The sequence below is a fragment of the Juglans regia genome, chromosome 1 (assembly GCF_001411555.2).
Source record: "Juglans regia cultivar Chandler chromosome 1, Walnut 2.0, whole genome shotgun sequence".
Lineage (NCBI taxonomy): Eukaryota > Viridiplantae > Streptophyta > Magnoliopsida > Fagales > Juglandaceae > Juglans > Juglans regia.
In genome coordinates, this window is record NC_049901.1 from 41,993,836 (window position 1) to 42,007,635 (window position 13,800).

Sequence of the window (13,800 nt, forward strand, 5' to 3'; positions counted from 1 at the left end):
TTTAAAATTTAACTAATTTAATATGAATATATTTTATTTTTTAATAATTAAATATTCGATGAATTTAATTTTTAGTCAACGAGAGTGCTCTAATTAATTAAACTTTTCTTGAATTGGAAATTCTTACTATTTCCATTAATATTCTAGATCTGTATAACTGAGACGGACGGCCATCATGAAAAGGCCTTCCTTTCTCGAGTCGAATCCTCCTTGAAATCATCAACTTTGATTTGACAGCTACAGATCATCTAAACATTGCAATCTTCGAGCGGATTTATTCCGTTAATTATTATTGGAGAAATGCTTTGGTTTTAAATTTGGAATCAAAAAAATATTTTGAATGGAATTTTTTTTTTATCAAATAATTAAAAAAATATTTTTTAATAATATTATAAATTTTTTATTTTTTTAAAAAATATTTATAATAATTAAAAAGATACATTAAAAAAAATATTCTTTTCAAAATATATTTTAAATCTCAAATTCACGATCCGTAATAGTCTCCTTATTATTATTTTAGAACCATTCATTTGACAATTATATTTACGATAAGGGAACAAAATATATTAGGATAATTGTCAAAGATCGAATTAATTCCTTCATTGCAATATTTCTGATCTAGAATATATATTAGAAAAAGTGAGAAATTATTTTGTTGATATAGTTGATAAATTGGAAGTATATATCGATCTTCTTCTTTTATAAAAAAACAAAACAAAAGAGAAAAATGAAATGATACTAATCTCGTATATTAGATGACTGTAAAAATATTTATAATAAAATCGTAAAAATATTAATTATTCTATTCATATTTATTTGATATATATATATTATAAGAAAATTATTTATTTATGATCAGTTATTTTTTATAAAATTAATTATTTTTTATTAAAATAAATATTTTTAATCACAAATAATTTATCATAAATATTATTTTACGTACGTACTGATAGACTAATACAAGGAACGATCTTTTCTTGAATTTACAAATTAAAGCAAGCATGATCCCAATCCATTTGTGTACGGTAACTTATAAGGCTGTGCATAAATTCTAGACATATACCTAAACATGATCATGAGAATGTCTTGTCCGTCCCCTGTTATTGTCTTATACTGACAAAGAATGAAATTTGATTGTTGCTTGGAGCTCCAGCTTGAAATATCCAACTTACCCTTTGAAAGTTTATGAAAGTATGAAACCCTAAAAACCGGATCAAAAAGGGAAGACAAACAAATTAATTTGCTCCAAAGGATTTGAAGGCAAAAGAAACTAGGGTTTTTCCTTTCCTTTTTCAATGCAAGAAAAAAAAAATTGATTGTAATACAGAGAGTAAGGCAGACAGTAGGCGACAGAAAGCACAACCTGAAAGCCTAAAAACACTCAAGAAAGAAAGATGCTACGCCCATAGCTAGACTTGTTCGTACTGTCAAGATGGGTCATGTCAACTACTACAAAACACAAGCATATCTACTACGAACAAATATCCCTGATCATGAGATAATAGTGTGTGTCTGTGCCTCAAAAATATATAAATGGCGGTGATTATAATTATAAGAACAACCCACAAAGCTTAGCTAGCAGCCACTCTTCCCCTTCTCTCTCCGAGTCTAACTCACGCTGTGTGTTTGCTTTCTCCGCGTCTCCTTAGCCTCTGCTTCTGGGGGACTTTCCCCCGCCTAGCCGATATTACCTCTCTCACCCACCACTATCTGCTCAAAAGACGACATTCTCTCTCTCTCTCTCTCTCTCTCTCTCTCTCTCTCTCTCTCTTAGGGCTATAGCTGCTGCCTTGTGACCATCATCATCTTTATATGCGTGATCCCTGCCATTTGTTTTTCAGGCGGAAATGTAGAAGCGATAAGACCGCCAAAAAGAAGACAGATTTTGCATGAACAAGAAGGTTAGATATCTAGTATTAATATTATTACTTCAATCGGCTTAAAAGGAGCTAGGCCAGGGTCTCGACTTTCAACTAGTAAGGAAAAGCTCCCTCACAAAAGGGAAAAAAAGGAGGCTATCAAGGAAATAGAAAGAGGAAAGAGATGTTATAGTCTGTTCAAAGGACGTACAGCCAAGAAAGACCGAATCAGGGAAGGGGAAAAGAGAGGAGCCGACTGAGAAAAGCTCCTAGGTCTTTAGCAGATTATCCATCCCACAACGACTATCATCATCAATATCAATAATAGCATATCAGTAGTTTGAAGAAAGAAAAAGGTTTGACCGAAGAAATCGAGGGCTACTCTTCCTCTCTTTTTGTTCTTTATTTTTTATTTTTTAAATGTTATTATATATTGTAGTACTCCCAAGACCGAAGAGAATAAGAATTAGAGGAGGTGGAGAAGGAGACTCTTCCATAATTCCGAGATCTCACCTCAGTCAGAATCAGACAACTCTTTATTCTCTTCCCATCTCTCCCTTTCATTTTATTTTTTTATAGCCATTTGCTTCTTTTACTACATATACAAATAGAATCGTGTATGATATCGTGTGTAGTACTCTGCGTTGCTTCATTCCAAGCTCTCCCATCAAAACCTCTCTTAAAAGTCTCATATCTTTTAAGGAAGATTGGAGTAAAATATGCATAGTTCTATGAAATTCAAGAAAGATTTGCTTCCCAACTTTTCATAGGAAAAAGTGAAATATACATAAGCTTTCTTCCTCGCGAGATCCAATCCCTCCATACGTTTACACAAAATATATCCATCTTTCTTCCTTCTCCCATTGCTTTCTGCTGATCCCTCTCCAAACACTACAATATTACAAAGGTACTCAGACCCTCTCTCTCTCTCTCTCTCTCCCCTTTTTTTCTCCCTCTCCCTCTCTCTCTCTCTAGCCCCGTTTTCTATTCTGAAGTACAGCCTTGTATCTCCACCGCTGGTTTAGGGTTTCTGATAGGTGAGAGAAATGGAAATATAGCCTGATATGTATAGTATCTTATTCATGGGTTCCTTGGTGTAGTTGCTTGATTTATGCAATTTGACCATGTATATACGTACCTTCACCTTTTAGCCAGATTAAACTCTAGCCGAAAACCCGAGAACATTTCATTTTGATTCCTTCTGAAAACAAATCAGGAAAGAAAATCAGTATCATTACTGCAGATCCTGTAAGAGTATATATCTCATACCTATTTTTATTGACAAACTGTATTTTTACTCGGGGAAGTTATTTCTCATTTATAAGACCGGCCGTCACCTTATAATGCTTGAATCCCTTTTGTATTATATTTTTAGGGAAAATTATAATCTTTTCTAATATTTACTTGTTATAAGATCATCTTGCAGATTTTAACTTTGGATGGTGATGCTTTACCCTTTTAGACACTGCCATCATGTCGTAGCCTGTTAATTATTTTCTGCAATCTTCTAGGATTCTTTTCACCTTTTATCGTTAAACAAATTTATTTGGTGAAATTCTTGATCTACTTGAATTTCTGATCTATTCATTTTTCCTCTTATTTCGTCGTCCCCAAGATTCAAATCCTAGACATATATGTTTCACTTCATAAACTCAAAGCAAGCTTGATGCTTTCTGGTTTCTGTTTATCATGAAATAATTACACAAAAAAAATTCCTTCACATATAAAGACCACTTTTTTAGTTTTCTTGAATTTCTAACGACCTTTCTTTCTTATACTATTGTCGCATTTGATGTTGGATCCTGTTTGATTTGCAGAGGAGAAAGCGGAGCATGGCATCATCATCGAATTCTCCATGTGCAGCGTGCAAGTTTCTGAGGCGTAAATGCCAGCCGGAGTGCGTTTTTGCACCGTATTTCCCCCCGGACCAGCCCCAGAAATTCGCAAACGTGCACAAGGTGTTTGGTGCAAGCAACGTGACCAAGCTTCTGAACGAGTTGCACTCACACCAGCGAGAGGACGCCGTGAATTCTCTCGCCTATGAGGCTGACATGCGTCTCCGGGACCCTGTCTACGGCTGCGTGGGAGTCATCTCTCTCCTCCAACACCAACTCCGGCAACTCCAGATGGACCTCAGTTGCGCCAAATCTGAACTCTCCAAATACCAAAACTTGGGCATCACAAGCCACGGCCTAATAGCCGCCGCCGCCGCCGCTGCCGCCACGAATCACAACCACCAGCAGAACTTGGGGATTAATCTGATCGGTGCCGGCCGCGACCACCATCACTACCATCACCAGTTCTTTCCTAGGGATCAGCAACAGATGATAAGGAGCTTTGATTCGGGAAACAACTATGATGCAAGCCTTTTAGCCATGAACGTCTCGGCAAGCATAGGACAACTGAGTCAGTTTCAGCAACCTAGGACTGCTACTGGGGACGACCGACGCACCATTGATCCCTCTTAGAGTTTCTTTACTTTCATGGATTAAAAAAAACTTGCCCAAACCCATAATAGGTACATGTCCAAACTCTTACGATCGATAATCATGACATGAATCGATGTTTTAATTATTAATGCTATCCTTCATATTGTTTTTGTGGTAATAACAAAAGTACTACTAATGATAATAGTACAATTATATCTACTGTTATTAATTATTATGGTAATTATCCTATGATCATAACTATTTCGGTGCTAGTCATGTGGGAGTTTTATCACGAGTTATGACTAAATTTTTTATCTTCTGACCCTTTTTATGTAGATTGCAAGGCAGAAAAGAAGGGTGGGTTACTTTTAGTTTAATGTTGGAATTAGAGTCCTGAAATTATGCTATTTTTTATGTAATTAAAATATATATAATTGATACAAATTAAGCTTGAAACTAGATTTACAATTAGAGTCTTGCTAGTTACGAGTTGTTTGACGTATCAAACCGAGTAATTAACATTTATATGATTTTTTTTATTGAAAAGAAAAAAAAAATATCTTACATATGTGCGCGATTTGATGCACAAATTATCTTATAAGACACTTTTCCTTACAATTAACATGAATTATTTATGTATTAGAGAGCTCGATCTTCTGATGATATCAACATCGACTGAGCTCTCGATCTCTTAAAAGAAAAAAAGAATTAAAATATGCAGACACAAATTCCAGTACTGTTGAGGTGTTGACCAAAAACCTAGCCAAACAATTAGCTAGCTAGCTGTATAATATCATGTACAGATAGAGGAAATATGGCTCTGAAATAATGTATCCGCGCGCGCATGACTAGTTTATTGTCCTGACCAGTTGAGACTGTGTGGTTCAGCGTCCTGACTCCAGACTCTGCAGTCCTTTTTCTTTATGATGATACAGCCTACAATACGCACGGTTGTGTGACAACATTATACTCAGTACTGCCATTTCAGTGTCTCATACAATTGACCCTCGGTATACATCCCTTTTGTGCATTTATATATTAGGAATATTTAATTAACTCGGGAATATATAATTAATTATTAACTCAGAAAATATTATATTCTATATATCGTTAATATTAATTAATTATTTTTCTTTTGCTTTCACATGCAGGGCTTGGACCTTTGAAGGATTCAGCTTTGAAAGAAGATTTAGGAGGGAGGGAGAGAGAGAGAGTTGGGTTCTTTTTTTTTTTTTTTTTTGTTAATCCTAATTATTGATACATGACTTTGTCACTTAATTTAGTTCATAGTTTCAACTATATTTTTCTGATGATGATCATCGATCGTGTTATAAAAATATACTAGCTCTTTCACAGCTTGCACTGTAATTCCAAAGACTAGTACGTGGGGTTTTCCTCTTAAAAAGTGCCATGACAGACACGTACTTAGTCTCTTTTGTTTCGACTCCTTTGAACTTTTCTGATCCTGCACAGTACTTGTCCAATAAACCGACAGCTATATTAGTCACAAGTTGATAAGCACGAAATGTAAGAGCTAAATGATGAACCTGGCATGCATATCATGTGCACGCATCTATATATTTGTGTCATATATATATATATATATGCACGATCGATGATGATCACGGGCCTTAATTACTGAGAAACTTGACTGGCTTATAAGATTATATATCATATATATATATATATATAGTCTGCCCTTCCCAATTAGGAAAACAAAATTTAGTTTTAAATTAATACATAAGGACTGATCCCAAGAACAGAAAAAATATTTAAAAGGAGTACTGAATGAGGCTTAAACAGTAGTACCTGTACGTTTCACATATAAAATTGGCTTTTAGAATATTATATATGGACTCTTTAAGGTTTATTGCCAAATGATATTATATATCGAGAAAATTGATATATATAAACAATATGCAGCATGGATAATGGCATGGCCCATGCATAGCCATAGGTATATAGTAGATCACCTAGCTAGCTAACTACTTGCATACTAAATTTGATGCATTTCGGGCCCATGATTTACTAAAGTTGAAAATATGTTTACTTAATTAATAAATACGAAGAGCCGTATAATATATATTATTAAATAATAAAAAATATATGATAAATAATTATTAAATGATGATAAAAATGTAGAATGGTATATAAAAATTATATATATATATATGCATGATATTATCTGGGTACGTGATTGGACAGATGCAGCAAAAGGAATGATTCACACTGCATATATTTCCATATATGCCATAGATAATATTAAATGCTCGTGCTGATCAATTGTTTGGTGCTGTAATTATAAGCGCGTAAGGCATTTCCCGATCGAACAAAACAGAGAACGAATAAAGACAAGAGACTACTGCATGGCGAGAGGTGGTGTGGTGGGTGGGAAATTTATTTCTTTGTAACTTTGGTAACCCTTCCATGCCATATTCTCACTGTGCTGCCAGAAGTATGAAAGGCCGTTGCAGAGGAGATGTCAAGGCCATTTAATGCTCTCACTGTAATGCTAGCTAGCTAGCTATAAGAAACTCAAATCCAAGGCGATCGAAGAAATAATAGCACAGAATAGATGGGAGGGGACGGAAAATGCTTTTAAGTTGGTAATAATTAATGATCGATCAACATGAAATCAGAAATGTTCTTAAATGTCAATCACCAATATTCTATCTGATTCAAAATAATTTATTTTAAAAATATTAATTAATAAACGTATTTTCAATTGCATGACAATGATGACGTACTTGTGCAATGATGACTTTTCCTTTAAATGCACTTGACAGTAGTGTCTCTCTTTTCTCTCTTCTCTCTCTCTCATATTCATCAACAATCAGGCCCTAGTAGTACTATTAGAGCTGACGCACGCATGCATGTATGCCTGACTTTTATCCTTCATGCCTACATTGCAGATAGACATGCATGTGAGCATGACAATGCTAGCATATATATCATGAGGTGTATGACCTGGATATCGTGCTATATATCAAGGCTATGTTATATGTATATGTATGTAGCTGGCGCTTACCATTGACCTATCTTTTATATATATTTAAGGCTAATTAATATGGCTGGACTCTATATATCAAACATATCAAATTCTGTTCATGATCAAATATTTCAGCCCTTTTTTGAAAAAAATTAAGTTCATTTGTGTGTGTGCCAAGTTTTTTCCAAACCCAAATAATATATATATATATATATTTATATATATATTAAGAAAAGATAATAAGATTGGAAAAAGAAAATCAAAAGGACAAACAAATATTCAGTATTTATTGGTAAGGCCGGTGGAACATCATTTCCATCAACAATATATAATAGAGACATGGTCTAATTTGTCTTTTATTTCTTTTTTTGAACCATGCATATATATATATATATATATAGACATGGACTTTATCATTTTCATGAATTGATTAATTCCCATGCTTAATCATTGCTTTAGTTAATACTATAAAAAAATTATTTATTTATGACTATTTAATTTCAACGAAATGATTATTTATAGTTAAAATGAGTTTATTTTAGTCACAAATAACCTTTTCGTCGCAATTAAATAGTCACAAAAATTTATTTTTCTTGTAGTAATATTCTTTTCCCAGCTCGTCCCTTTATAAATAGCCTAAAACCAACCAACCAATCGTCCAAGAAGTTCGTGCCGTATGGTATTTCATTTTTATAAACCCAAGCTGCAGGATTTTACTTGCATTTAAGTCCTACTTCCATTTTATATATGATTCATTCATGCACGACGATTCTGAATGCACAGGCAATCACTATAAGAAAAATGAACATATATGATAAATTATTTGTGATAAAGAATGATTATTTATGATGATAATTGACTCATTTTAATAAAAATAATTATTTTCATAAGAAATAATTAACTATAAATAAATAATTTTTTTATAATGAATATTTCTGAGAAAGCTAGTCATTCTCGGCAGCCAAACATCATCTAGATCTCAATTACCATCAGAGCCCAAATATAGTACTGTTTAATTAGCAGTATAATAATCCTGATAAAAGAGCTAGCTCCAACTTGCAGCCAATTTGTTATCATGAGCGTCACTACGTACCACTTGACCAACTAATTATTAATTAATTTTGACAATACAATATTGATTTGGACTAGCGCTGACTATAGTCTGTAACTTTTAGTAATTATTTATAAATGTAATGGGCAAATATCAAATTAAATAAAGAAAAAATAGCTAGCTACTATTTGTGATAATGATAGTAATTACCAACATCAAATTAATTACGCAATTTCTTTTAAAGATTATTTTGTTTTTTTCTTTTCTTTTCTTTTTAAATTTTTTTCATTCATTTGATTGATTGATTGGCATTATATAACCACTGAATAATGGAACATCAAGGGAAATATATACATTAAAACAAGTCACTGCAATAAATAAGATATTTTAGAACGAGATTTTCGTCTTAAAAGATTGGCATTTCATCTCAAAATATAGATGAAAAAAATATCTCAAGTTCGTCTCAATAAAACTGTCTCAAAATATATTTTGAGATAAAAATAATAAATTCGTCCTAAAAAATATCTTTTAGAACGAAATTAAGCTGGACCGTTCAATCGTGTTCAAACAAATTTTTTTTTTTTGGAACGATTTAAATTCGTCTCAAAAATTCGTTCAAACTCATAAATATCATTCAAACAATGAGGAACTATTCGAACAGGTATTTCATGGTCGGTCGATCGATATCAGTCCGTTCGACCAAATACACATGAAAAAACGTTCGAACATAAAAATTGATGATCGAACACAAATAATGAATTGCCTGTTTGAATACCTTCGAACGGCGTACAAGTTTTTACCGTTCGAACTCTAACTTGCGATGTTCGAACAGTTATGTCCGATTTATATATATTCGAATGTTTGATGAGAGTTCAAACGATTTTTTTTTTTTTAGACAATACAAATTTAAAACCAAATAGATATTTATATTTCAAAAATACATTACAAATTGTTCAATATAAATAAAACTAATCTAATTAGTCAAAACTAAGTAAATATAATACTAAGAATACTAATAAAATTATTAATACGTGATATATAGTTGTTCAATATGCAAAAACACTTCTAATGAAAATCAATTGTTTGGAGGCCTGAATTGTTGCATAAGCATCCGCATTTGAAGCTGCATCTGTCTTTGTTGTTCTTGCATTTGGAGTTGCATCTCTCTTTGTTGATCTTCTTGTTGTTTTATGCGCATCTTCATGTCTAATTGTTTCATCAATTGAGCCTCTAACTCCTGTTGTTTTGCCATCAATTCTTCGATACTAGAATTTGTATTCTCTAACGCAATGACAGTAGTGCTTGACGTTGATGAAGAGCATGAATGCTTTACACAGCGACCCAAACCCCTCAAATAGTCACAATGTTGACCCAGAATTTATGTAAAAATTTCAACATCACTTGTTGATGAATTATGATCTGATGTAGTTTCAGTATGAAGGGCAACCTTTTTATCCTACATACAATATATAAAATTAATATTGACACAATAATTTAAATATGGTTAATTAAAAGAAATTATAATACTTACATAATTCTCATAAGCATCGGGATAAGTCTACTCTCAATTACTATTAATATGTGATGCAACATATAATTTTGTCAAATCACAATTGGTGTCTGACTCTTTCTATAAGAGACATAGTTAAAATATAAAGTCTATATTAGAAACAAACTATATAAAATAAAAAAAAATACATTACCAATTTCTGAGAGAGGCGATGGAAAGATTTTGAGCCTGCATGATGATGAATCTTTAACTTCGATGTATTCGTTTTGTTTATAGAACTTCACTCCTGCATAGAAGTTGTAAAAGTTAGTAAGTGAAAATTACAAATATGACACATAAAGAATTCATTTAGTTTACTTTATATGATGGATCCTCAAACATGTCGCAAAGTTTTCTTCGTTCTTCAGGTCGGGCATCGTGAAAAGGATGCTGGCGTGCATCTTCGTTGTTCTCGTACTTCTTGTAATGCTCGTGACACCTTACCTTATACTTGTAGAATGCATTACATATCACTGTATCAGCTCTTCGACAGTCATCCTTGAAAAATCATATACACAAAGATATTATCATTTAGAATATTAAATAATATCAATATAAATTCATTATTTAAATATTACGTACCAAATAACACTTTTTTATAAGCTCTTTCACATCTTGCGAGATTTTATACCATGAACTCGTAACTAAAGGTGCATAAGTCCGTGTAAGAGCACCCACATACGATGCAAGCCAAGCTGCTTGTTGTCCATCGCCTCCGGTATGTTCGTCAGGAATGTTATCCTTAATCTAACCTACTTTACGATATTTTTTCAACGTCACGTCTCTAGTAGTGCCTCGCCCGTGACGAGATTGTATTGTTATCTCTAAAAAATAATATTAGTTATTTACCTTATGTCAATTATCATATATCTTAATTGAAAAAATGAGTATTAACTATTTACCTTGTTCCGTAGAGTCAAACTTTAATGGTGAGTCAGACGGAAAGCTAGAAACATGTGGAGATATGATGCGAAATTCCTTATTCTTTGGTGGCATAATTGCGAGATGCTGTATAATGTGAACACAAAATCAATCAATTATCTGTATCAGTTTCATCTATAGATTCGCTCTCATCATCTGTAGATACTTCAAAGGAGTCAACATTTTGATCAACTGTTACCTTAACTATTTTAGCCTTGATATCTTCCATATGCAATGAGATCATCTCATGCTGGCTCAAATAAACAAATAAATTAAAGGTAGGTTGACTCTCTTGGTATGCTTCTTGAGTAGATGAATATCTTTTTCTTCATCTTGTTTATCCGCCTCAGGAATAATGTCATAAATATTTATAGGAGAAAAATTTTGTACTACTTGCCATTGATTTCCTAACTGAGGATCGTCTAAATAGAATACTTGAGATGCTTTGGAAACCAAAATAAAAAGATTATTTTCATACCATTTTTTGATGTATTAATACTCAGAAAATATTCATCCTGACATTTTCTCTTTCGGGGATTGGTTAAATCCCACCAATCATACTTAAATATATAAACCACAAGCTCTCCCACATATCTCATTCGAATTATATCTACGATAATTCCATAAAAATCAACATTGTCACCATCATGATTCCCTTCGACAATGACACCACTATTTTGTGTTTTCCTATAAAGTTCTTGATCAACTGTATTTTCATATAAAGTTCTCGATCAACTGTATTTTCATATAAAGTTCTCGATCAATTGTCTTATATTCTATTGCAAACAGTCACGTGCATCAACAAACAATCAATTATCTAACATATTGTGCAATGTCTTCATTTTACTAGATAGTTGGTCCAATCTCATTCAGGATTGTAAGATCTTAATCGCTAACCTACCAACTATTATCTGTCACATCTAACAAAATTTCGGCAGCATCTCCCCATAGATCTCCAAATATGCTCGTTTGGTTGTACACACCAACAAGTAATACATCGATGCACATTCACCGAAACTGCATATCCAGATAATAATAAGGGATGACTACCAAAATCATAATGGCGGATGCAACAGATATAATTTGACAGTTTGCGAGAATGATCGTACAATCTAAACTGTCCACTATGAACAATTCAAGAGTTATCAATCAACCGTTCAACATGATTGATAACTCTTGAACGGGTCTAAGGTTTATTTCAATGCCAATCAGAAGACACGATATTAAAACACAACAATAATAAAAAAATACGAGAACTATTATCTTTAAGTATTAATATGAGTTTAAGTATTATTAATTTTTATGTTTATTATTTTTAAGTTATTTTTAATTTAATTTTATTATTTTTTAAGTTAGTAAGAAGATAGATTTTACAACTATTATCTTTTAAGTATTAATATGAGTTTAAGTATTAATAATTCTTATGTTTTTATAATATAGTTTTAGCCCCTTTTAAGTTAGTTGTAAGATAGATTTTACAACTATTATCTTTTAAATATTAATACGAGTTTAAGTATTATTAATGCTTATGTTTATTATTTTTAAGTTATTTATAATTTAATTTTATAATTTTTTAAGTTAGTTGGAAGATAGATTTTACAACTATTATCTTTTAAGTATTAATATGAGTTTAAGTATTAATAATTCTTATGTTTTTATAATATACTTTTAGCCCCTTTTAAGTTAGTTGTAAGATAGTTTTTACAACTATTATCTTTTAAATATTAATATGAGTTTAAGTATTATTAATTCTTATGTTTATTATTTTTAAGTTATTTATAATTTAATTTTATTAGTTTTTAAGTTAGTTGGAAGATAGTTTTTACAACTATTATCTTTTAAGTATTAATATGAGTTTAAGTATTATTAATTCTTATGTTTATTATTTTTAAGTTATTTATAATTTAATTTTATTATTTTTTAAGTTAATTGGAAGATAAATTTTACAACTATTATCTTTTAAGTATTAATATGAGTTTAAGTATTATTAATTCTTATGTTTTTATAATATAATTTTAGCCTCTTTTAAGTTATCTTTTAAGTATTAATATAAGTTTACGTATTATTAATTCTTACATATATATACTATATATAATCTACTATAATATTACATATTTATATGATAGTTTAAGATAATTTTTATAGCCGTTCGAACACAGTAATATAATGTTCAAACATGTTTATCTATTCGAACGGTATATTACCGCGTTCGAATGGTCTTAACCCAGTTTCTAAACACCAGTCAGTTCAAACAAGACACAATCTCACAAAATATCACAAACTCATATTCAGAAAATACTACAAACATACAACATATATATTTCGACTATCAACCATCTAACAAACATACAACATATATACTTTGAATAACAATCCTCCAACAAACATATTTTGTGTTTAATCTAACAAACACCTACACAATATATATATATATAAACTACAAACATACAATATATAATTATATTAAAGTATAAATTTATCCAATAAACACTTATACAATATATTAAAAAAATAGAATTAATAATAGATTTAGAAGTAAAATGATAAAGAAAGTCATACCTTTAAGCAAAATAAGTGTGCAATCCTCTTTGTAAGATGACAGAATGAAAGATTGTGTGAAGAAAATGTAAGATTTTGGAGAGAAAATGGAGAAGAGAGAAAAAGAGGAGAGAAAAATGAGGGACTGATGGCGTGCAGAAAGATTTTAAGTTCTCACTAACCGTTCAAACGTAAATAAAGTTCGGTCGAATGCAAAATAATTTCAGCGCTCCAATTTTCCCGCCCACACAAATTTCTTCAACGCCATTTGATCGACGAAAAATGTCGTTCGAACGGTCATCCAATAGTCTTTAATTAGCGAGATATTTTTCTACCACTGTAATAAACCGTTCGAACTCTAACAAATGACATTCGAACGATAATTCATAATCATTAATTGGCGGAATATTTTTTTATCACTGCAATAATCCGTTCGAATTCTGACAAAGGACATTTGAATAGTA

At 31.5% G+C, this 13,800-nt stretch overlaps 1 protein-coding gene across 3 annotated transcripts; it reads left to right on the forward strand.

The window, feature by feature from the left end:
* Positions 1 to 1,513: 1,513 nt before the first annotated feature.
* Positions 1,514 to 5,508, forward strand: LOC109019432 (protein ASYMMETRIC LEAVES 2-like). Of its 3 annotated transcripts, XR_004800884.1 has the most exons (3): positions 1,514 to 2,215; positions 3,677 to 4,377; positions 5,440 to 5,508. XR_004800884.1 is itself a non-coding variant. In XM_019001717.2 (2 exons), the coding sequence occupies exon 2, from the start codon at positions 3,692 to 3,694 to the stop codon at positions 4,325 to 4,327; it is 636 nt and encodes a 211-aa protein (XP_018857262.1). In that variant the 5' UTR covers positions 2,236 to 2,766; positions 3,677 to 3,691; the 3' UTR covers positions 4,328 to 4,503. The 3 variants fall into 3 exon arrangements, 2 of the variants coding, with proteins under 2 accessions (XP_018857262.1, XP_018857263.1); XM_019001717.2 differs by lacking the exons at positions 1,514 to 2,215; positions 5,440 to 5,508 and adding an exon at positions 2,236 to 2,766 and having other exon boundaries at positions 3,677 to 4,503; XM_019001718.2 differs by lacking the exons at positions 1,514 to 2,215; positions 5,440 to 5,508 and adding an exon at positions 2,776 to 2,896 and having other exon boundaries at positions 3,677 to 4,503.
* Positions 5,509 to 13,800: the final 8,292 nt, after the last annotated feature.

Bases quoted from the DNA above. Each gene is read 5' to 3' on its own strand.
- LOC109019432 (XM_019001717.2), top strand. From the start codon at position 3,692: ATGGCATCATCATCGAATTCTCCATGTGCAGCGTGCAAGTTTCTGAGG.